This window comes from Beta vulgaris, chromosome 2 (assembly GCF_026745355.1).
Source record: "Beta vulgaris subsp. vulgaris cultivar EL10 chromosome 2, EL10.2, whole genome shotgun sequence".
Taxonomy (NCBI): Eukaryota; Viridiplantae; Streptophyta; class Magnoliopsida; order Caryophyllales; family Amaranthaceae; genus Beta; species Beta vulgaris.
The window spans coordinates 4,948,932-4,974,705 of record NC_079203.1 but is presented as its reverse complement, the minus strand read 5'-3'; the positions used below and the strand labels follow the sequence as shown (position 1 = coordinate 4,974,705).

General features: G+C 37.8%; 1 protein-coding gene across 2 annotated transcripts; it reads right to left on the bottom strand.

Annotated features, from left to right (window-relative positions):
• Positions 1 to 5,818: 5,818 nt before the first annotated feature.
• Positions 5,819 to 25,770, bottom strand: LOC104906319 (hypothetical protein). Of its 2 annotated transcripts, XM_010695054.4 has the most exons (25): positions 25,630 to 25,770; positions 25,314 to 25,462; positions 25,094 to 25,203; positions 20,458 to 20,623; positions 19,449 to 19,549; positions 19,281 to 19,353; positions 19,048 to 19,183; positions 18,637 to 18,797; positions 17,068 to 17,192; positions 16,847 to 16,946; positions 16,029 to 16,125; positions 15,522 to 15,573; positions 14,879 to 14,980; positions 14,635 to 14,781; positions 14,362 to 14,524; positions 14,029 to 14,274; positions 13,786 to 13,946; positions 12,539 to 12,667; positions 12,295 to 12,412; positions 11,126 to 11,321; positions 10,833 to 10,944; positions 10,588 to 10,742; positions 7,972 to 9,400; positions 7,454 to 7,648; positions 5,819 to 6,745 (listed from the first exon to the last, which is right to left on the bottom strand). In XM_010695054.4, the coding sequence occupies exons 2-25, from the start codon at positions 25,444 to 25,446 to the stop codon at positions 6,275 to 6,277; spliced, it is 4,878 nt and encodes a 1,625-aa protein (XP_010693356.2). In that variant the 5' UTR covers positions 25,447 to 25,462; positions 25,630 to 25,770; the 3' UTR covers positions 5,819 to 6,274. The 2 variants fall into 2 exon arrangements, with proteins under 2 accessions (XP_010693356.2, XP_057248428.1); XM_057392445.1 differs by lacking the exons at positions 25,094 to 25,203; positions 25,630 to 25,770 and having other exon boundaries at positions 25,314 to 25,455.
• Positions 25,771 to 25,774: the final 4 nt, after the last annotated feature.

Sequence of the window (25,774 nt, the reverse complement as noted above, 5' to 3'; positions counted from 1 at the left end):
TTCCTCATCCTCTCTCTCTATCTCTGTCTCTCTCACACAGTCACACTGCGCTTCTCTCTCTCCCCCAATTTCTCCTTGGTCAGCCGCCACCAACAACCACCACCCACGTACAACCGCCACCAACAACCACCCACTCGCCAGCAAAAGAGAAGTCCCAGCCTCCCGGGCACGCGACCAGTAATCCCTACCCACCCTTCTCTCTCATCAACCGAGGAAGCACAAGGAAGAATTGACTGATTTTTGGTTTAGTTTCTCTAGTTTTTTGTTTGATTTATTTTTTATTTTTATATATATTTTCGTTCTCTTGTATTTTCATAACAATTTGTTTTTGGCTGATTTTCGTTTAGATCTAGTCATTATGTAATTTATTTCGATTTTAGGGTTTATGTTTCAATTTTCGTTTATTAGTGGATTTTCGTTTAATTTTTTGGTTCATTTTCGTTTATTTGTTGATTTTTGGGTTTATGTTGATATTTGTTTTGATTTTGCTGCTGTTTCGGTTTTGTTTTGATTTTGTTGTTCCTTCGATTTTGTTGCTGGAATTGTGAAGCATAATTTGAAATAATTTGTTGATTGCAATTGTTGCCATCCCTAACTGGAAGTTGCGGCGGTTAGGGGTGAAAGTTCGGTGTGCGGTTTGGATTAGGGCCTAATCCAATCCGATCCGAATAAAATTTGGATTTCAATTTTTCAATCCGAATCCAAACCAATTAGGGTTTGAATCCGATCCAATCCAATCCGAAATTTCATACTCTAGATTGGATCCGATCTGAAAATCCGATTTTTTTAAAAATTTGATTTTTCGAAGAAATAAATTAAGCACAACAGCAGCCTAGTAGATTTAGGAAATGAGGAATTAAGTGCAGTTAGTCCTTTAGGGGAAGGATTGAAGTTCTATGTGTATTGGACTATGGAGTATTTTTTTATAATAAAAAATCAGTTAAGCACTTAAGCCCAATCCAGATACATAATACAAGGCATATTACTATTCAGTTATATTGGATTTTTGGATCCAATTACCCTCAATCCAATCCGATCCGGAAATCCAATTTTTCAAAAATTCTCAATCCGAATCCAATCCGAACACAATTCGAATCCGATCCGAATTACTAATTTGGATTGGATTGGATTGGATTGGATTTTGGATTTCGGATTTTATCCGAATAACTTTCACCCCTAGCGGCGGTTGTTGTTGTTGTTGTTGCGGCGGTTGTTGCAGAGTTTGGAGATGACGGTGAAGTAGAAGAGGTTGCAGTAGTCGTTGTTATTGTAGTAAGTTTTGGAGGAAGATGGGCAAGGGTATGGTTGTGGAGCTCCAACGGAGATGGACATGGAGGAAGTCATTGTTGATGATGAGGAGAGAGAGAGAGAAGAGGTTAGTGCATTGGGCCGGGAATGGTGGAGTTTGGAGTGAAGGTGGGTGAAGGAGGAGAGAGAGAGGAAAGTGGAAGTGGGGAAAAGGTGAGGGGAGTATGTATAATTGTGTATGTTATATTTTCATGTTAGAAAAATAGAGCTAAATGAAAGAAAAATAGAGCTAACTGAAAGGAAAGTAAAGCTAACTGAAAGGAATTTTAGTATTGGATTGGTTTATCCTTTCAGTTGGTTACTTTATTCTTTCAGTTGCTTGTTTTATATTTTCAGTTGGTTACTTTATTTTCAGTTGGTTGTTTTATATTTTCAGTTGGTTCCTTTATTCTTTCAGTTGGTTTTTTTATTCTTTCAGTTTGTTCCTTTATTCTTTCAGCTTGTGTTGTTTTTCTTTCATTTGGTCTTCTGAACAAAAATTGAAACCAACTGAAATTTTTTTTGAAACCAACTGAAAAAAATTGAAACCAACTAAAAGTCGTCCGACCAAATATTATGGTCGGACGCGTTTGACCCAATACCTTCTCCTAAATTAATTGTCTAATCTATACTAATATATATTAAAAGGCGTGCGTAAACCAGGAACAGTGCCACGTGACGCTCTCCCTAGGGAGTTTTAGTTCATGTAATCCATGTACAATAAAAAAATAATTAGAAATTGCATAGTATAGGTTTTGATCCCGTGACCTCAAGTTCATGTACTAAAGTTTTAACCACTAGACCAAGTTGTCTTTAGTGCTATCATATCAAAGTACAATATTAATAAATGAAAATTTTCTTACCCGGGGTATAGCCCGGGTCTAATAACAGTGATATCTAATAACGTGGAATAATTTGTCTCCCCTCTTTCCTCGAGGAAATAGAGCTAAAGTATGTAGTTAGTTTTTTTTTTTGCGTAATTTTTTTTTTACTATCTTTGACTTGCATCTTTTTATTTCCCTTTTTGTCAACCCAACTCTAGCTTGCCACCCTTTCCCATCTATACTAATATATTAAAAGGCGTGCGTAAACCAGAAACGGTGCCACGTGGCGCTCTCCCTAGGGAGTTTTAGTTCATGTAATCCATGTACAATAAAAAAAAATTAGAAATTGCATTGTATAGGTTTTGATCCCGTGACCTCAAGTTTATGAACTAAAGTTTTAACCACTAGACCAAGTTGTATTTAGTACTATCATATCAAAGTACAATATTAATAAATGAAAATTTTCTTACTCGGGGCATAGCCCGGGCCTAATAACGAGTGTTTGTCGAATTCACGTTGAAACATCAATAGCAAATTTCAATTAAGGGTTTTCTACAGATAAATTACCAAGTAAAAGATACCTTTGAGGAACGGTTAGTTGAACTTACGATTGCACAAGATTTTGTTCTTGTGGTTGGATCAAAGGTATTTGATCTGATGTTGGTCTTATGTTGTTAATCTGATGTTGGTTTTATGCAGGTAATGAAAGCCCTTTTGCGGATAATGGGAGGGAGAAGAAGCAGTTTCAATGTTGTGGACATGTAGATGGCCCGCATATTTATTATTAAAATTCTATTTATATACATATATTAGTAACGTATTTGAAAACACTTTTGAAATGTAATAAAACATTTGCCTTTGTTAATGTATTTTAACTTTTCTTTTACTATATTATATTGTGATTTTGTGAATTAGACAACTATAATGGATTTATGACAGAGTTTTTTGGTGGATTTTTTGCGGGGATGAAGTGGGTATGACGCGGGCACAACGCGGGTGCGGGGGTGGGGCGGGGTAGGTCTAGAATTTCCCCCCGCAATGGATGGTAGGGCGGGGATGGGGATGGAATCTTTCCCCGCAATGGGTGGTGGGGCGGGGATGGGGATGAGAATTTAATGCGGGTGCGGGTGTGGGGGTACCATCCTCCGCACCCGCCCCGCCCCGCCCAATTGCCATCCCTAACCCCCACCACCCTCATGGGTATCCGCACCCACTTCGTACCTGCGTCATACCCACATATTTATATTTTGCAAGATAAAATTATTAATAAATATAAGTATATAAGTAGAATTTTAATCATATATATGTGGGGAGGGCGGTGGTGGGGCGGGGCGGGCGGGGATGGGGCGGGGTGAGCGGGGATAGCATAAAATCCATACCCGCTCCACCACCCATTGCGGGTAGGATTTTAATCTCCATCCCCGCCCCATCCCCACCAAACCTAGACCCATCCCCGCCCCACTTGGGCGGGGGCGGGGATGGGGCGGGTCTCCTACTTGACCCGCCCCACTGCCATCCCTAATGCGGGGTGGGGGTGGGGAAGGCGGGGGTGGGGCGGGGCGGGCGGGTATAACATAAAATCCACACCCGCTCCACCACCCATTACGAGTACAATTTTAGTCCCCATCCCCGCCAAACCTAGACCCATTCTCGCCCCAATTGGGCGGGAATGGGGCGGGTCTCCTACTTGACCCGCCCCACTGCCATCCCTATGTAGAAATAGTCACCTAGTGCATACTCCATCCATCTTTTTCTAGTTGCTACTTTATGACTATGGGTATTGTTCACATGGAAACTTTGACTCACTTTGAGCTTATCTACGTACGGAAAAACATAGTCAAGTCAGATCTCATTTGATTTATCTTGATATGTTTCAGATAACTTTTATAATTTTTTCTTATGCATAGTTAAAGATATTAATGTTTGAAGTTGTGTCTTAAAACCTGTGAAAAAGCAATTGTAGCAACTAAAAAATGACATATGGAGTAAGTGAAGAGGGGAAGAAGACTGGTGTTCACCCTCTTTTATAGTTATACCCTCAATTAACAAAAAGAACAACCACAACTTCTCTAACATATTGGTTTTTAAAAAATAAAAATAATAACGAACAATTTATCGTAAATATTACTATGTAGTTAAGCTTTCTATATGCTTTTGTGTGCATATAAGGATAGTCGAAATTAGGGTAAAATGATGTGTTCATGGATCCTAGACTTTTTCTTTTCTTAAATAAGGTACTCAGTGTAGAGCTGATCAAAGTGTGTCCGGCCTGAAAAATGCACGGGCTTGAGTAGTTTTTTTGGTCCCGAACTCGGGGTCGGTCCAGATCGAACTTTTTTGAGTTTGTGACAGGTTTTGAGCAACCTAATAACGACTTTCAAATTCAAAATTTACCCCGAAAACCCCATTGTTTTTACCCGAAAAGTGAGTTTTGGACACAAAATTTGACCCGAATTTGTCCTCGGCCCAACTAATGAGCAATATTTTTATGGGCGGCCCGACCCGACCTGCCTTTTGATCACCTTTAACTCGGTGGTTTGCATAGTTAGTTATTTCTTTTTAATTTTTTTAACAAAATTGAGATATTATTTTTGTTTTTTTAGATGAGGGTATTATCATACTTTTTTGGTGTCTTCTCTCTCTCCCCTTGTACTTCCTCCTTTTTCTAGTTCTATCATTTGCTCTTTACGGATTTTACAACGCACAATGCGTGCTTCAAATTATAAAAACATGTCACTTATATACAAAGTGACTCTTTTATGGAAGAAATCGAAATAATCTTACCATAATATCGTTATAAAGCAATCTCACATAACCCCTCAAAAAAAAAAAAGCAATCTCACATAAGACTTACTAAGCTCTACAAACTCTTAGTAGTTTTCAGAAGGATAAATAAGCCAAATTAGTTTATTTGATGAACTGCAGGTTGAGTTGACAAAGCAATCAAGTTGAAAGGATGTATCTGATTTGATAAACTTCAAGTTTAGTTGGCGCCTCCCGCATCCTTTTTAAAACCACTAAGGGAAGTGTTTGGTTCATATGATTTTGGTATGAGGTATGTGTTTAGAATGAGCACAACCTATATCTAGTATTTGTTTTATAATTTGATAGATTTAAAACCCATATATCAAACCCATAAGATATGGGGTTTAGAAATCCAAGTGGGGAGGTGGATTTGACTCATACCAATACCTTTAGGTGTTAAATAGAAGAAAAAAATTCCAAATAAAACCAAACACATGATATTAGGTATCAAGTTCCGAACCTATATCACCTTAATTTCATTCCTGATTTCAAACCCATACCACTATATGAACCAAACGCTCCCTAAACAATATAGTCGTAAAAAAGTTTGAAAATTAAGGTAAGGTATAGACTTTTTAACAAGAATAATACAAACTTTTTGCCCGTTCTCTTGCAATAATACAAACTTTTAATTATTTTTTTAATAAAAAAATTTTTTAATCAAAATTCCTCCAACATTCAAACTTATTCGTTGGAAAAACTTTTGATCCTAAAAAAAGTTTGATCATTCGTTGGAACGTTTTTAGGAAAAACATTCACATCACCACCTTCAAACAACTTCCATAAATTCCGTTGCAATTCCCATTAGAGTGGAAACGTGTAAATTTGCTCTATCATTGTGCCTCTCGATGTAAAGTGTAAACTTCAGTTAAAGATTAAATATCTCATGTTATGAATCAATATCGCAAAAGAATTTCCTCATCATTAAACATGCTTAATATCCTGATAGGACTGTTAATTCAATGGTTACAACTTACAAACCTACTCAATATAATAACTCTACAGTCTGAACTATATTATACAGGCAACAATGGCTAGATACAATGTGACAGAACCCTTCCAAAAGGGGAAAAACTTATAATACATACAAATAAGCACAAAAACCGAGTGAGACAACCACTTCTTTCTTTTCCAAGCTCTAAACCCAGCACAGTACAGAGAATGAAAAGGAAAAAAAAAAACGAAAATAAACTCGGAGGGCACACTGAAAATATGAAGATACCAACCATCGGCTGGCCTCAAGTCTCGCATAGGGGTCAGAAATTGAATTTGCAACCATGCTCCATAGCCCGTACGAAATTGCAAGTATTGACCATTTGATCTCAATTTGGGGAAAAAAATCTATTAACTCGTCAACCTCAGCCAAATGGTGAAGGAACAGGACCTGCCAGAGAATCTGACCTTTTAATGCTTCCCATACCACATATAATGCATCCAGGTGCTGATAGAGCAGCAAATTTAGCACCACAGAGATCACAAGCATCATAACCAATTGTTGATAATCGGCTTAGGGTGGCAGCACAAAATTGGGAAGGATCCTCAATGGGGTCAATTGATTTGTTCGTTAAGCCCCTCTGGACACATAAGTCAATCAGGCTCCTCAACTCCTCTTGTTTGCCAGGAGGTGCCTTAGAGAATAGGAGATCAAGCATCTGCTTCGAATAAGCATAATTTTGGACTTCCATGTTCCTTTTTATGGCAGTTCTTATGCAGCTTATACGATGCTTTGCTAGAAGGGGCAACGAACCAAGATGCCGTGACAATCTAGCCATCTCATCTTTTGCACTAATAGCACGAGGGCCTTGAACTCTCTGTAGCCGTCCAATTTCCTGAAAAATTAGTTTAACTTGGGTCAATGGTCTGAATATATAGGTGGAAAAATTATGTGGATAGATACACGGCCAAAAGAGAGTAATATTATGCAAGATAATTACTCCCTCTTTTTTTAAATAGATGCTCCATTTTGACTTTAGCACTATTCACAAACTCTACTTTGACCACTTTATTCTACACATGTATGAATCCCAATTTTAACATACAAGATGTTGAATTTGTGTAACGTATGTTTTCAAAATGTCAATTTTTTGTAGTTAGTAATTGATAATTAGAGATATTAATGGTCAAAACTGTGCATTGGCAAATGTACAAGCCAAAATGGACCATCAATTTAAAAACAGGGGGAGTATCAAATAGTAAACATCAGTATATATATACATTAAGCTATTTGGCTTTTGCTTTCCACTTCATTTCAGACACTTGGACAGCAGCAGCAAGCCTGCAATTAAGCATCTCAACTAGAACATAAAGCTCATCGATTTTCCAGTTGGCTTCAATTTCAAGATATTTGTCCAAGGGCCTAAGGTCGAGGCTTGCTCTAACCCCAGTGCAAAATTACTATAAATGAGCTGCAGTCTCTCCACAAGAATGCAGGCAAACGACTAGGGTCAAAAGTCAACACAACCTATAACCAAACAAAAGGGACACTGGTGCTAAAGGAAGATACTGAGCTTCTTAAAGGTTGAATAGGGAAGTAATACCTGAAGAAGAGTAACAGCGATCTTATACTGAGCACAGATAGTGGCTTGAGCCTTAATATCAGAGCCACGTGAATGATCTTTGGCTAAAGCAAGGAAAGCTTCATCAAAGCAGGATAAAGCATCTGGTAGCTGATTCTGCTCGAGGTGTGCCAGTCCCGTCTTAAAGCATACTGGAGCAGCTGCTCCACGAGGAACCTGTTTTAGTAGAACGAGGGTAATGCAAAAATTAGGAACACTCGAGAACAAACAGCTGCTGTATATTATCCATGGGAAAGAAATTAACTATATGAATTTTTTTGCAATTGATGAATTTTTTTTCATAACTGTGGACTGGCTACACCACAATGCAAAAAGACGGAGCAGAAATCTACAAATAGAGAAGTCTGAACTATGAAGGCACATAAGAAAGTAAGAAAGTAATAGAGTAAATACAATCTTAAGAAACAAAGCAATGTAAAAATGTTTTGTAGTTGGTCAAGAAATACTAAGTGCAAATACGGACAAACAAAACTACTCACCTGTCCAGGACGTACAGAAGCTGGAGGAGCAGGTTGCACCGGTGGCATTGCAGAGTCTGCCGCGCCAGGAGGAACTCCTAATACACTGAAATCCAAAGGCTGAGAGGAATTAGGTAGTTGAGTGACCTGAACCTGAGGATGTGGTTGGATCACAGTCTGTCCCGCTGACTGTGGTGGGATTCCTCCATCTGGAAGCCCAAATGAATCAACTGGAAGTACAGGTTGTTGAGCCACTTGAGGGGACATGCCACCATGTGCAAAATTAACATTGTTTGCAGACGAAGTGGACTGACTAGTTGCCACCTGGTGGCTTCCAGCCCCTTGAAAGTTCTGATCCAGTTTGGAAATTACAGTCCCCGTGGGAGCGAGTGAAGCAGCAACTTGAAGAGATGAGATAGTGTTTTGGAAGAAGTCCTCAGGAATAGGCCTAGCACTTAACCCACCTCCCTTAACCACTGGAGATGGCTGTGCAAAAGCAGGTGGCTGAGCTAGTGTATCAGTACCAAACATGTCCCCAGGTGCAGCAGTAACAGTAGTTGAGCCGGTGGTGGTCGCTGTAACAGCAGGTGGGAAGGTAAGGCCAAGGTCCTGAGATCCACCAGCTAATGACTTGGTCCTACCCATTGGTGGGGCCAAACTGAACTGCCGTGTTGCTTCCTTAATTTTATTAACATCCACAGTAGCAGATGAAGGTGGTTTTATTCTAATTTGAAATTTTTTAGTTTTTGACTCCCCTTCTTCATCATCACTACTATCACCACCAGAAGGACCATACAGTGAACTCTTAAATTCTTCCTCAGCCTTTGCCTGCGCGTCTGCAGCAGCCGCTCCTGAAGGCTGCTTGATGAGAGTCTCTAGACCCATCAAAGAAGCACCCTTTGTATCAGCTGCAGTAGCTCCCTTGCTTGATATGGAATCAGCGAAGGATGTTGGGATCCCCATTGGCTTATCGTCCCCACCAGCAGATGTAATAGCTTTCACTAAGCTATCTTCTCTCACTTCAACAATATTGCCTCTTCCTTTTATACAACCAAGATAAACACCAACATGATCCGTTACTATTGCCGGAATAGGCCCATCATCAGTTTTCATGTATGGCATTACCTCAGCAGCTAGTTCCCATTGAGGTATATCCTTCATATTTGTAGGTGTTTTGATGTCCCAATTTCCACCTCCCCATTCAGGTCCTTTAGGAACCACACTTTCAGCAGCAAAGTTCGCAAAAATACCTTGTGTCCATCCAGTGGATCGAATTCGTAAAATTCTTTCGCAGCATCTCCTCAATTCTGGATCACCACCGTCTTCTTCCAATTTCTGTGCAAGACGCCGCATTGCACTAGGATTAAGGTGGCATATAAACAGATCAAGCATACTTTCATTGTCCGAAATTACTTCAAATGTTTCCTTGGCACTGTCAAACTGTCCATATCTGCAATATCATTTCTAACCTATCTGTTAACCCTATCAAGAAGGCCAAAATCTTTGGCATAGAAAAAATGATATTGGCTGCTGCAATTGATAATCCACATTATGCATGCATTATTGCATTATATATATCTAGGGGTAAGTTCACATGAGAAAACATAATTACATGAGAAATGAGGACTTAAAGTCGCAACACTTCTTCATTAGAGTCACAACACAACCACTCCCCCGAACAAGAAAAAAAAAAAAATGTGGGGGTCACGACACTTCTTCATTAGTGTCACATTAAGGTTGGAGTCATATCTAAGCTTCTTGCAAAGTTCAAAGGCTCAAGGAGGATACCTATATAATTCTCTAAGTTTAAGTTATTCTAAATTGTATGAAATCCTCACACCAATTCCCTTTTTTAGTGTACATTAAGCTACTTCAGTCTGCCTTTCTGCTAATGTCTATTGTTTACCATCTCATTACTGTCTCCTTTTCTACTTATTTATTTTTGGGCAGCACATTTGTTTATCATTACCGTTTTTTGTTATATTTTTTATTATCTCTACTGCTGTTAGTGGCAGCGCCATCTAATGCGATTGTTTTTCAAAAAAATGTAACTACTAATATTACAGCAAGTCAGCAACTAATATGTGACTCTCCTTTCACAAACTTTCAGTTTACAGTACATTACTCTGGCGAGACAACCTTCTTGCTAGTCTTGACTGGGTTGTTTTCATCTTGACGAGTTGACATCCTAAGAGCTGAGGTATCCTTAGTAGGTGGTCATAGAAGTCTTCATCAAAATTTAGTACAGCTGTCATAGATGTCCTACAACTTAATTTCTCTACTAGTACTACTTTAGCTAAATTCACCAAGAAAAAGTGCATTTTCTTCAAAACAAAAAAAAAAAGCTTCTGGAGGACTTTGCCAAACATTAGATAACATTCACAAGTGACTTCTGAAGATAGAAATGATCGCATATTGGGAAAGTGAGAGGCACCAAACACCAAATATTTAAAGACATTATAAAATATACAGATAAATGTATACATATTCGTTTGGCAGCACACACATACAAATGAGTATGACCACTAACATCACTCCCAGTAAAAACTACCTGAAGCATGAGTGCATGACAATAAGGTTCAAGAATCAGATCTTATGTGAAGGGCTAATTAAGATTCAAATGAAAAATGTACATACTTGATACAGGCATATCCCAATTCGCGGAATCGATGAAACAAATGAGATGTAGGGGGACATCGAGGATAATCCCTTGAACGCAGAAATTCATCTTTCAGCACGGACAAAGCAGTAGAGAAACGAAGAGCCTTAATAGCATAACTACCCCGCAACACCTAGGTGTATTAACAAGTGCAGATGAGGAACAACAATCATATGAAAGATATAAAGGGATCATTATCTTTGAAGCATAACTTAATAGTCACCTGAGTGAACTGTGGACCTGCTTGGGATAATGACACAGCCAGATCTCCACAAACTGGAGTGCCTCTAGCTAATATGTCAAGAGATCTAGGAGTAATGCGCAGGCTGTCAAACCTTCACCAAGATTTTTATGAATTATGTTAGATGAAAGGACAAATGTACAGGAAATAAGAGAGTGAGAGAGAGAGAAAGAGGAGTGTAAAATTAACTTTGAAGGCACAGATAACAAGAGGCACCCTATACAAGTCAAAAAAGGTCATTAATGTCATCATGAAGCATCCAGTCATGAGAGTACCTTGATGTTATCTGATATAATGTTTCTGGAAGGTCAAGCTTCTGCCCAAAGTATTGCTGCATTGTTCCAAAACCAATAAGAAGAGGCTCAAGAAGTCCAACAAGACAGCTTTTAATCTCAATTTTCTTCTTCTGCCTGGGATTTACGTCTGTTGGGTTTGCTAGCAACAAGCGATCATTTAAAGCACCCACAAGAACTGCAGTAAAATTATTAATTTAAACTCAATGACATGAACCCCAAAATTAGTTGAACAAGAATAATCGACAACTTTTGGCTCAGACACTCCCTGTGTCCCAAGTTCCTTTGACATTTTATAGACAGCGACAGACTACCCAATGCACATTAATACAGTAATGTAATTCATATTAGTCTGACAAATGACGGCAGCAAAATAAACGTATATTAGAGCAATATAGTTATTTTGCCCAGGGAAAAAAAAAGTGGTCGCAGTCGTGTTTGCGGGAACGGTCGCGTTGTCACGGGAACGGCTTGTAACGGGGAAATAAAACATTTCGCGGCCGATGCGTCGTGAATTTTTTATAAAATTCACATTAACATGTTTTAAGCATTTTTTTAGTTTATGAAGCATTATTACAACATAATATAATCAAATCTAATAGAATATTATGTTTCATCAACTATAGAATTAAATCATAAAAAAAAAATTGGCCAATGTTTGAAAAGAACGGATGTCACGGGGATAAAAGCTTTCTAACGCGGTGAGTTCGCGTTACGGAACGAACAACACGGCGAGAAGTATGTGAATTTTATTATGGCGTTCCATAACGAAATTTCGCGGAACGATAAATCCAAAACCCGTTACAAAACGGCCATTCTGTAATGGAACGGGAGAGTTTTATTTCCCTGATATTGCCACATGACAAAACAGAAGGGTAAGACATTTATATGTTGCTCGGACTCAAGTACCCATGTCCGATACCGGTGCATGTCCAAGTGCCCAACTCGGCTATTTTAATGGAACTTCTTCAATTTTTCGGCCCACACTAGAGGTTCCAAGTGTCTCACCCATTTCCAATTGTCGAGGATCCGACACGAGTACTTGAGGTGAAATGAAGAGTCCGAGCAACATACATTTTTCTGAGGACAGAGAGAGTATCATAGTCAATAGAGTAATCCGACAATGCACAAAAACAAAGACATCAAAATACCTGCATTTGGAATGCTTATGGACAGGATTATCCTTACTTTTCCATCCCATCCAAGCACACTGATGGCCGTAGCAGTAGAGTAAAGTAGAGCAGGACCAATCCACATAAGGGATCTAAAGTACCAAAAAGAGTCAAGTTCAACAAGTTTTGAACCCCTATATTCTTAATTAAGAAAATCGAGAAACTGAAAGATAAAGGGTGATGATGGTGGGGGTGGGGGTGGGGACCTATTGTCAAAGGATATTGAAGGGAGTCCTCTATCAAATTTTGTTAAGCTACTAGCCAAGATCTCCAAATCTGCTGAAGCAATAATAGCTCTATGAGTCGTCAGTACCCCGGCAACATGACCTCTAAGAGTTTCTTGCCATTGAACCTGCAAAGAAAGTCAATAAGTCAATCCTCATGCACAGCCTCATGCATATCCTGCATTTCCTCAAGATTTACTAACCCTATCACCTCATCCTCATGCACATCAACTTCTTGAGAGGGGGGTTTGGATTTTTATATTTCATGATCAGTTCTACTAATGTTTGGATTTTTATGTTTAATAACTTCTATAGTGTAGTCATCTTCATGGTCAGTTCTACTAATGTTTGGATTTTTATGTTTAATAACTTCTATAGTGTAGTGATCTTCTCATTATTATTTTTTTTCCTTCCGATTAGTAATAAAGATCTATATTAGAAAGATACCAAGTGGTGTCACCCATGTATAAAAGGAGTGCTAATGACAAAAAGAGGCTCTAGCCCTCAAGCAATTGTAGAGCAAGCATATCTATAATTGATTGAGGGCTAGAACCTTTTTTGTCCTTACCAGTCCTATTTTACGTAGGTCACACCCCTTGGTGTCTTTCTAATATAGATCTTTCTAATATAGATCTTTATACTAATCAGAATAAAAAATCGGAAGATGACTATGCTATACAACTTGCTAAACATAAAATCCAAGCACTTATAATACATCATGAAATATAATTTGTATACATAAATTCAATGGCAGATATGCATGCTTTCATCATATTCACAGTTTCTTTATTTACTATAGCAGAGAGACAATATCTGAAAGAAAGAATACAGTGTTTGTGCTGAAATTGATGCAAATTTAAATGATACATGAAGAACATCATCTGCTATTCTTGGGTATGTCTAGTTAGTAACTAATTATTTGTCTAAAAGCTTTAGAATTCTTTGTCAAGAAAACATCACTTTGTACACCTGCCTTCAACAAACAGTACACTAGTCTGGCCAAAACAGATGTTTGTTGAAGCCAGTAGATGAAGAGCAACAACAATACTATGTTAGCCTGGGATCCTTTATGCAAGCAGGCCAAGCAAGATACAAATTTGAGCACTACGTACAGTAACTGTATCAACAATTCTATATTCTAGGCCCTTTTTTCCCAAAGGGAAGAAAGGACATAGATACTATTAGCAAGCAGATTATTGAGCAATTTTAAATATCTGTAACAAAGCAAAAGGTTTCAGTATACTACCTGCAGTACTATCTCATTCACTTTCAGCTTAATTGACTTCCGCCCTTCAGCTGTTGTTGGTATATAGTGGCCATGGCCCTCAGTGGTAGAATGGCGATAGCTTTGCACAAGCTTTGCCAAGGCAATTTGGTTTCCATGAGAAGCAAACATCAAGGTTGATTCTGCCATCAAAAGATACTGAAATTAGCAAGATATTCTGAACAGAGGTATAACAAAAAAACATACACCTTTTTTTGTGATTACCTAAAGGAGTAGAGAAGATACGGTCAACTTCAGATTCAAACATAAATTGCACTGGACCCTTGACTGAACTTGGAGCAGCATCTGCAGCTAGATCTGCTGTTGGATTTTCTTCAAGCGCTGCTTTATTCTTTTCATCAAGGTCTTTAGAAGACATTCCAGGGAGTATATACAAAGCAAGTCCAATCTTATCATTCTCAAGAATTGCAAACTGGGTATCGTCAGGGCCAATAAAAGCTGCATCTTCACCTAGATCAACAAAAGAAAACCATATGGTGTGAATACATTTTCCTCCATGAAGACATGAATTTGGTTTGTCTATATATATATACCTACCTTTGACTGTGCTGTCTTTACTATTTGCCAACTGTGTATCAGTATTTTCCCTGTAGAGAACAACTTCGTTTGCTGCACTACTCAACTCATAAACAGCAAGAAATAAATTCTGCTTCCTACTATATATAATGCTCTTTGGATGGTATTCAATATTTCCGGGAATCTGAAGGCAAAAGAAGAAAAAGAAGAGCTCAAGAAGACATTATCAAAGGAAGTAGATGCACAAAAACCCCATGCATTGATATATCAAGTGTATGGAAGTCGGTCTTGTACCGAGGTGTACAGCTTCTTGTAAATGCTGTCTGCTCCAGAACACAGATTATGTGCCATAAGATTTAAGCCATCCATATAGAATGCCCTGACAGGATAATGTAGAACTCTGTTTGATTTGTTGAAGAAATTAAGCTCCAGATGAAATGGCTGAACCGCAATACAGATTCAGTGGCAGAGAAGGTTAAGTTAACAAAGTATAAGAAGTAGCTGATAGCCAATTCGTAGGTAACAAAGAAAGACCTACCTGACAAACAGGAAGGTCTCTGAGATGGTTATTAGTATCAAGTATGGTGATGAGAGGCAAACGAGCAATTGGAGCACTTTTGGCATGCCCCTCCAAGAAATGCTGTGAGACAAAAGATAGGGAGCACATCACATGGAGAAATAAGTATCAAGAGAAAATTGCTTCAAAAAACATAGTAACATCCCATTTGGAACATCAGAAAAACAAATACGTTGAACAAACAGCTGGAGAACTTTCGACTCAGTGTTAAATGGCATTAGTAGAGCTTTGCAAACATGAATACAATGTACGTTAAATGACGACGAGTTCCAGAAGTCTTACTTAATTATGTCTAAGACAGTAGCAAATTAAAGAGCCACAATATGCTACTAACTTACAACCTAACTTGGTAGCATCATAAATGGGGCTTATCTCTACAACAGCCGTACTTTCCGGTCAAAAGGAGGAAAGGCTCCAAGGACAAAGATCAGATATGCCTTCAAGATAAAATATCTCGATAAGTACAGATATGCCTCGAAATTTCATAAAGAGGATATCACTAAGCGTATCATAGTCATAAGATGGCCCCTCCAACCGTCCAACCGCACAAGATTTAAATGAATTTGTTGAGTATGAGAAAGAGCACCAACGGAAAGCAACATACACTGTATAGAAAAGCCTTCCGCGCGACATCAGCAATCGTAAGCTGATTTTGTCTGGCATACATGGAGAAAATATTAATCAGATACAGGAAATTAAATAACTGAATATCAAGAACAAAGATGAAATAAAAGGTCAGATTTTCCCTGCTTACATTTGTCATTCAATCAAAACAGTGACAAACTAACATATACCGATTAACAGATATGTTACATTGCAGCTATTAATTCCCAATTTCCAATTCACAATCACGTCAGAGTTTGTTCATGTAAGTCAAAAAATATATCCTATATTACTTGGACTTGGGTACTAAAAAAATTCTAGCTTTCTCGAAGCATCAACTGTGTTTTTTGTTTAAGTCTCTAGAAGACTTGAGCATCCAAAAATCTTGACATCAGTTCTTAAACAGTCAAAAGAACATAGTAAAATTAATGCATCACCTCATTTCCACTATGTTCATATGCGAAGAATAGGGAAAAGAATGGAAAACTAAAGCATCATCTCAACCCACCCTTTCAAATGATGCTCTTGCAATTGTGCTTGTAACTGGTGATCAGCTAGTACTCCAGACGAACCCAAAGTTGCAAGTTTTTCCTTCAAAACAGATGCTGCAATAAATGGACACGTCAAAAGGTATTCAATGGCCCTGGAAAATACAGGTTTTCAACAGCAAGATGAAGCAAAACCTAGTATGGACAACAAAAGTTTTTCATATACATATGCCAAAGAATGTGGGATGTGAATATCACAGAAAATCAGAAACAGCTTCCAGTATTCTCAAAAAGGGTAATTCTAGAATGGAAAACACATTTATATGGATGGGTAATTCCTAGGAGATGTTTGCTAGATTTTCCCCCACATTACTCTTCATTTGATTCAATGAGAAACAAGCATCACTGTAATGCAGCTCATATGTTAGCGATGTAAGTCATTTAAAAAATGTAACATATAGCCATAGGTCTAGTGGCATCATTGCATCTCAAATGTTTGTAGGCTATAGCAAACAAACTCTTCAAATTTCTAGGAAAAGAACTACGCCAAAAAAAGAAACTGCTTATAAGCTACATATCTACAATGATATCTGACTACCAGTATAAGATGCAAAAGCCTTTTCTTTTTTACTGAAGAAAAAAAAAACGAGCAGTTGACCCAAATCTTTGAAGAGTTTAGAAGTTCAGAAATGAGAATTACTATATTCCATAAGTCAACACCCAAGTGTAACTTGTATGCGTCTTCCTTTCAGCACATATCCATATGAAGCATGCAGATAAGCAACTCAAGGACAGATAAAGCCAACATATATAGAAGCTGAGATTAATTTACTATCACCTGAAGATCCCCTTGCACTTTGAAGAACAGCAAAGAGTTGTTTTCGTCCTTCTCTAGTGAATGCCCTATTATTTTTAACATTGTCCACGCTAGCCATTTTCTGATAAGACAGAAACACATCAAACCTATCTTTAATCAAAATCATATCAAAAACAAAGATAGAAAACTATCAAAGATTAAGTGATGAGCCAGGAAAATTCATCCAAATGAATCCACTCAACTGCAAAAAGTAACGTGGCCATATTCAGTTTCGCGTGAACTTCCAGAGATCTGACACGTGGCAATGGATAAGTAACTTCTCCACCCTGCTGAGATAGAATCTTCGGAATGTCGAGTGATTCAATTGCTATACAAGAGAGAGAGAAAGGAGAATGGGTACACATTGGAAAAAAAATGATAACAGCTTCAAAGGATAGCTCACAACAAGCAGTAACCACAACAAAATCCTACAGACTAAATTGTTTATAGTTGTCTAAAAAGTAGTCTTTCCCATGAATTTCTGTGGAAATTAATACACACAACTTCAAAAAAAAGATTTCAAGAAATTTATCCACAGAGGCAAACATACACAAACAAAGCACATTATCTTATGCCTGGGCCCTGGTGGAATGTAATTAAGGGGTGGCCTCAGATTTTGTCCAAAATTGTTCGCACGTTTAAGATATTTATAGAGTTGTCTGAAACTGTGAACATTATCAAATAGAGTTGTGTATATAGTTCATCCGGTATAGACATATGGAATTATCGCTCAGATGCTACAAGCCATTATCGCTCAAATGCTGCAAGCCGCCGCTGATTTCGTATGTACTTTGATGGATTATATGGTTTTAGTATTTTAAGGGGAAACTGTAGTGTGCAAGTTCTATCTTTAAATATATATTTATGATCAAAGATAAGCACTTATATAGTAAGGAACCATAAATTATCCTTTTTCTACTTGTGTTTTTCGCTAATTACGATAAATAACTGTCAGTTTTTGGTTTATAAAACCAGACAGCTCCCTTCCATTCTTCTCACTTTTTATTTTTCTTCCCAAAGAAAGTTGTTCATAGGGAAACCTCAAAGAAATTGTTATCAATATATTTCATGATTAGGGGTATTAGTCATTAACCGTTTGTAATCTAGATAGTGGGGGATAATGATACCTAAAGGACAGTGAACCAATCACGTCCCTAGTATCCCCCATACTCTATTTCAAATGCTCAAACCCTCGAAATATTAAATAGCAATTTATCTACAAAATCAGGAAACTCAAGTGTCGCTCAGAAACTCATGGAGACTTTTATCTTGACTCCAGCTATACCAAAGTCTTAAAATGGAACTTGAAGCCTTCACTATGGAAGTTAAACCTTTAGAATTATATTGGATTTTCCTTTCAAGAGCACAACCAAATTGACAATGAAATCATCTTCCAAACCTCGGCAAGCCAACGTATATATAATTCCTTTAATTTACAATTAGGAAATTTGGACTATTGCTGATATGTTTCTAACTAAAAACACACAGGAGCTTGTATGTTGTCCATTGTTCTACAAACAAAAACATTTGACAATTGTAAACTTCATTACTAGTCATTGCCTCACAAAGTAAAGGAACGCTAAATGAAAGACAACTTTCTGATACCCAGGGTTCGGTTAACTAGTAGCTAGAAGCAGATGATATGATCACATGACTCTGATAGCTCTACGGTTCAGCTTGCCAAATGCCAAATGATAATCATAAAAATGGGAAATGAAGTTAAAACTAATAGATATTTGTCACCAATAGAATGAGTTCAAGATTTTTCTTACCAGCAGGCTCGAAAAAATTTGCTTGCATAGGCGCTCTATTAGGATTTAGTACCACCCTTGTTTTCCACACTTGAAGAGCACCATCTTTTGACAAAGTTGCAACCAATCGCAATGCTGGGAGCCAAGCAACTGAGGTAATAGGTTGAGAGCCCGCTTGTATTCTGATAAAAACATACACATAATAATTGATCCATTGTACATATGACAATGTCCCACTTTTATATAAAAATAACCTCAATAACGAGAAAGAAGGGAGAAAGGCCCCAATTTGAAGGAAGATAGCATGATAGCAATGCATTACTTAACACCAGCTAACTCAACAATGATTTGTTAAAACCTAAAATTAGTAGTATGTAACTTATAGATGTCAGATTACATATCAAAAAATGAAAAAAAGAAAAAGGATCTTACATTCCAATCATATTAGGTCTCTCCGTAGATACGTCCCATGCCAAAAGCGTACCCCGCCTGTCACCAACGAAGATCCACTCTAGTGTTGGATGAAAAGCAAAGGCACCAGCACCAAGTAGCTTAATAGTATTATCAACTGCAACATCAGGTTAAAGTGAGGCATATATATGAATATATCCAAGTGCATGCCAAGCAATCTAGAGAAGAAGGCAATGAAGTCACTCCAGTCTCACGTTGTAATGTGTAGAGAACAGCATATGTATGAATGTTATAAGCTCGAATCAACCCTTCTGCGTAGGCTACATACTGAAAGCACGGCCACAGGAATGTCAGAAATGCTGGTCAGACAATTTAAGAGAAGCAATATACAAATGAACACGACATTAAGCCAGTGGGATTACCAAGACTGGAAGTCGGGGATGACAAGCAAGATTCACAATAGGTTTCTTCAAATCTGTCTTTATTTTTGTTGGTGACCTACCTCCCTCCACAGTTCCAACAACTGTATAAAAACATGGAATGGAAATACCTTAAAATGCTGAGCCACCATGGCTTAAGCCATAAGTTCATATCATGGACAAGACCATTATCTTAAACGTGATTACCTCAACTCTCATCTTACTATGGAGAAAACAAATTTCCCAAGTCACCAGTTATCCAGAGCTATTTACAGCAAAGATGGCAGCAGAAGCAACAATGACCAATAAACTACTAAAACCCACTGTAATGAACTGATAGGAAGCAAGTCTAGAGAGGATGAGAATAAGAGATACATGCATCTTTCCAGCAATGCCCAAAACTACTTTGTTTGATATGATCAGAAACTAATAGTAGAGATAAGCAGTATTCATGGCCATATAGGTAACTGTTCAACCAGCACTATAAGCAGTAGTAGTAACAGCAGTAGATAATGATAATGCTCTTAACGACAGTAGCAGCAGTTCTAAATTTATAGTCTAGGAAGCAGTAATTATGAAGATATAAAAACAAAAACTTATATAAGTTATAGTATTCCAGATTCTATAAAAGTTATCGCGATCCCTGCCCATATAAACATGTCAACCAGCCACTATCAGAATGCCACAAGAACTGGATATCTTAGTTATAAGGTTAATTTGTACCTAAAGTATAACAAATTCTATATTATTGGGATTAAGGCTTTGGCATTGTTGTTGTGTTCTCTCCCAAGTGAAAATGCAGCAAGAGCATTGAAGCCCACAATAAAAATTCTCATATTCCAAGTCAACAAAAGCTTCAACCAACCCTACTCATAAATATATTATATTGCCCATTAGAAGACCTCTTCCCAACTACCCAAATAACAAGAGAATGCAAACAAAATAAGTTGAGCTGCAAAGACCTCCAATTGATTTACCATCCTATGAATAGTTACTTTAGAGCAAAACAAACCTGTTACACTCATCCTCTTGTGAAAACCAAAAAAGACAACAGGTTGGAGAGGAGTCAAGGCCATATGAACTTCAGCATCAGAAGAAATTGGTTCCATTTTCCTCTCCGGTGAGTGAAGAACACAAGTCTGCTCCGCATCAAAATCACAGGAGCGAATGGTACAGTCCTGAAAACAAAAGGATGGAATCAATATTAACATGTCATTGACAGAATTCTCAATTTTGACAAACTAAAGAGCTCAAGTTCTCTTTGCTTTCAGCAAATGCTAGTTTGCTACTGATATGCTGATAGCCTTGGTAGCAGAAGGCAACAACCACAACAACTCAGTGAACCAACTAATGAGGGGTCAAGCGCATGAATGTGAGAGAGATGATGATTATATTACCAAAAAGAAAAGAGAGAAAAATAACACAATGAATTTTGCAATAAACATACCAAAAAACTAACATCATTCAAAAAGAAAAATGTGATCATCGGTTGTATGCCCATAATCCTTAATCCTTTCCTCAGATACAAAAGCTCCCTTTAAGTAAACAAGATAACTAAAAAATATTTCAAACAAACATCCATAACCGTACACCACTTTCACTCACAACCTACTTATCGGAAATGGCTTGCATTTCATCTTACACAACAAATAGAAAGGGCAAAAACTAACTAGAGGTGAAGCACAAAATGATATGAGCAGATTAGGTAGGGAAGATTCAGGAAACAAACCCTAATTCAGATCCCGCCTATCTTGATTGATTTAACCTCACCCGGTATATGAGAGGGAATGAATTTATAACAGGTGTTTATCTTGAAATTTTCAACCCATTAAACTTATGAGACAGCACAACTGAACCATTCATCGAATGAGTAGGTCAGTACTATTAGACCCTCACCTTATTCCTATTTGAATACACAAGCACTAGCCATTACCTAGCAGCTACAACATCCAATCTAAACAAAATATGTGTTATTCTTACATAACTGCAAGCTTTAAGGCTCAGCTTCTTCAACTTTTGCAACTGAGTAAAATTCTAATTACAAAAACAATCAAGATCATATATATGAGAAATCGTTTTGACAATAACTCACAAAGCCCTAATCATCTCAAAATTTCAAAGCAGTGAAAGCCTTGTGTGCGTCCACTCAACATGAGATGTTAGGTCAATTACTCAATTCTCATACAGATTGTTTATTCCTGACTCAACTCTGACCCTTAAAAAACATACAGACTTTATAATAACACTGTGCTACCAAAATGTACAAATACCAGCTGTCTTGAAATCAGCAAAAGAGATAGAGGAGGCTAGCCAAAGACTCAACAATCCTCACAATATGAGCAGCACCAAGGTCGGCTCTAAGGCATGTGAGCAAATGATGAATAGCAGAAGGTGACGAGTATAGTCCCATACATCTAAATTTTGCCAGTCCTAACTCCTAAGGGTCTTCTGGTATAAACAGGTTTGTCAATATAGCCACCATCAATATTGTGATAGATCGGACCCAAATCCTCACTTTAAAGTTTAATCCTTATTTCCTACAGCTAACTCATAACCTATTATGGACAACTTCAGGGTGCCAGGAGGACATTATCATTTGATGAACCTACCTGATCCTTTGGAGCTGAACGAGTTACCAAACATAGGCTTCCAGTGGCTTAACTCACTCCCAAGACTACAACTAAAGGCAAAGTAACTTCACAATTTTTCTTTAGGATTTTCTCTCCCAAATCCTCTATCTGTAGAATACTTAGATTCCCTTCCCCCCCCCCCCCTCTCTCTCTCTCCTACAATTAAATCTATGGTTTTTCCACCAAATGCCCCGGAGTTTTCATGATATTCACCATTTTGAGTGGTTTTAGGCCACGAGCGCTATTGCCTATTGCAGTCGACTGGGAGGTGGTGTTGGCGGTGGGTGCGCTGTGGTGCTGGCCACGACTCTCGCAATTAAGGACAGTGTTGGTGGTGGCTGGGTTGTCATGTGGTGAGCAAGGCTGCCATGGAGGATAGAGAAGGAAAGGGGAAAAGAAAATAGATTAAAACATGAGTTTTTTTATAAAGTAATTAGGGTTAATTAGGTTAGTTAGGGGCTAATGACTTACTATGGGAGTTAATTTAACATCTGAAATTTCAAATATCCTAAAACATCGGCTCGGGAAAATGCGATCCGAATCCGATCTAAAAGAAATAGGATATACGAAAATTTGAATCAGATATCCCATCGTTTTTTTTTCTTTATTTTTCACTCCTTGTGAAACCAAGTTTTGTAGCCACTTTTCCCATTATTTGATTCCCCATTTTTGGTGCAAACATTTAACCACTATCATTGACGGCTGACAACGCAACTTGACGAAGAGGAAGGGTTGGCGGTTGGAGTTGCAAAGAGGTAGAGCTTGTGGTGGCTGAGGAGATCAGGGAAGAGGAAGGACTGGGCTGCGAAGAGAAAGGCTGATGGAGCGCAGCCGTGCAGCAATTACTAAGAAGGGCGAAGGCTGGCACGTGCTGGGCTGGTGGCCAGTGAAGAGGGCAGGGTGTCTGGCAGTCTGCATAAGAATTGAGACTCACTGGGGAAGTGGGCGGTGAGGGGAGGTGGGGATGACTGATGAGGTGTGCATCTGATAGTTAGGTTACAATGTTAGTTTAGGATACAAAAATAACTAGATTTTAAATAAAAAAAGGAAAATTTAATATTTCAAAAAGAAATTTAAATAAAAAAGGAAAATGTGATACGAAACCGATCTAGAAAAAATTGGATATACAAAATTTTGAATCGGAGTATCCAATCAGTTTTTTTCTTTATTTTTCACTCCTTGTGAAATCAATTTTTGTAGCCACTTTTCCCATTATTTAGTTCCCCATCTTTTGTGCAAATATCTAACCACTATCATTGACGTCTGACACAGCAACTTGAGGAAGAGGAAGGGTTGGTGGTTGGAGTTGCGAAGAGGAAGAGCTTGTGGTGACTGAGGATATTGGGGAAGAGGAAGGCTGGTGGAGCGCAGCCATGCAGCAATTACTAAGAAGGGTGAAGGCTGGCGCGTTGTGGGCTGGTGGCCAGTGAAGATTGCAGGGTGTCTGGCTGTCTGCGTGAGGGTTGAGACTGGGGAAGTGGGCGGCGAGTGGAGGTGAGGATCTGGTCTGAATCTGATAGTTAGATTATAAAGTTAGTTTAGAATACAAAAATATCCAGTTTTTTAAATAATAAAAGGAAAACTTAGTATTTCAAAAAGTTATAATTTCGGATATCCGAAATATAAAAAAAATATAATCCATTTTCGATCCAAATTTTTTCGGATATCCGATCCGAATATGATCGTTAGGTTACAATGTTAGTTTAGGATACAAAAAACTCCAGTTTTTTTACAAAATATAGAAAAATTTAGTATTTCAAAAAGTACAAGTTCGGATATCCGAAAAAAAAAAAAATCTGATCCGTATTCGATCCAATTGTTTTCGGATATCCGATCCGAAACCTCAAATTCCGATCAGATATCTGAATTTTTGGACCGGACCAATCAAATATTTTTTGACAGTCCTATGACTAACGGAGTTGATTCGGATATCCGATCTGAATCCAGAACCTTAAATTCCGATCAGATATCTGAATTTTTGATCGGATCAATCAAATATTTTTTAACGGTCCTATGACTAACGGAGTTGACGTTCGTCAGTCATAATGGCATGTTCTGTATTTGTGTAAGTGTCCGGACATTTGGTGAATTTCATGAAACTTGGGAGAATTTGGTGAAAAGGTCGTAATCCTATGCTTCTTCCTCGAGCTACACCAAACAAAACTATGTTTTCATTACACTTATCCCTTTGGTAAAATAGCCTTCTCAATTACTAGGTTCGCTGCCTTTCATTAGTTGAGTAATCGAATGTTCATACCCAGAACCTTTTAGATGATATGAAATTAGAGCTTTTTTTCACCCAGTGAGGAAAAATAAGAACCAATATTCCAAGTTTATCAGAGAAAAAACCTAAAAGTCAAAGTTACATGACATAAAATCTAATAATTTGAAGTTATGCCATCCTTTACATATCTTGTGTGGAATATGTCATACGTTCGTAATTTTCTCTTTTCGTATTTAAAATGTTCACGTGACTTTATGCATCCCACGATTTACTTTTTTGATTCTTGGTTTGTATGGAAACCGGAAATGAGACAAAAAATGAAAAATACAAAGGGAGTATTATATATGCTCGCTATATTTCGCAAAACTATAATTTGTAAAGTCAGGTTGGTCCAAATTTTGGTGTAAGAGAAACAAATTTATTGTGATTTGTTGGGAGAGTTTCATGGTTGAGCACCTTTCATATTGTGGTTCCAAATGACCTAACATGAAAGAAGAATAATGCTAATATGTTAAGCACACTATCCTTATCACACTATCCTTTGCTTACAAAAAGATAAGTTTGATTCTTAAGCATTTTTCTATCTATCAAAATGTAATGGCATCCTTGTCCAGACGAAGCGAGGGCAAGAAAAAATTGGAAATTTTGCCAAAAGACAGCAAAACCACCAATAAACGAATGAAAAAAATTGAGCGAAATCCGCAAACCAATATGCAAACCAGCAGTTACTGTATCTTAGGGCAAAATACAGTTCATTGTAAAGAACTAAAAAAAAAACAGAGCATGAAAATCACCTCAAGAATAGCAATCACAACATGCCCACTAGTAGGACTATACGACATCCGAACAACCGGGGAACCAATGTCGATAGTGGAGATCTTGCTCCCAGTAATAGCGTCATATTCTACAACACCAAAGTTAAGATTCAATTTCTAATGCTAGTCAATCACACAACAACAATCAAACTACAAAATTAACGTCAAATTATACATACAAATGACGTTCACTAATTACCGATAATGTATTTTCCAACAGCAGCAGCAATTAGGGCTTGAGTGGGATGAAATGAAGCGGCATGAGGTTGCAAAGGCTTGGCTTCTCGACCTACATGTCGAAGATCCAGATGTTGTATCGTAGACCACTCCATTTTCAGCTCAAATTATCTGCAAATTAGATCAAATCGGAAATTCGTTGGAAAAATCACGCAAAATTGCAGTCATCAAAATCAGCGAAATAGAGAGAATAATTCGAACGATGAGAGAGAAAATGAGTGCAGATCCATCATGAAATTGACATGAACTTCAAGTTTTTGAAATGAAGAGAGGTTTACCTGAAGTGATGACGGATTATAGCAGAAGATTTGAGCTCATTAGGAAGTTACAGAAGAAGAAAGATCAAAGAACAAAATAATTTGGGGAAGAAAGAGACGAACAGGAACTCTTCTTATTCTTTTTTTTTTTTTTTTTTAAAAAAAA

Excerpts from the sequence above, each read along its gene's own strand:
- LOC104906319 (XM_010695054.4), bottom strand. The coding sequence starts at position 25,446 with ATGGAGTGGTCTACGATACAACATCTGGATCTTCGACATGTAGGTCGA. Across the intron at positions 15,574-16,028 it reads CAAGAGCATCATTTGAAAGG|ACAAAATCAGCTTACGATTG; the intron begins GTGGGTTGAGAT and ends CATGTATGCCAG. Across the intron at positions 9,401-10,587 it reads TTGGGATATGCCTGTATCAA|ATATGGACAGTTTGACAGTG; the intron begins GTATGTACATTT and ends ATGATATTGCAG.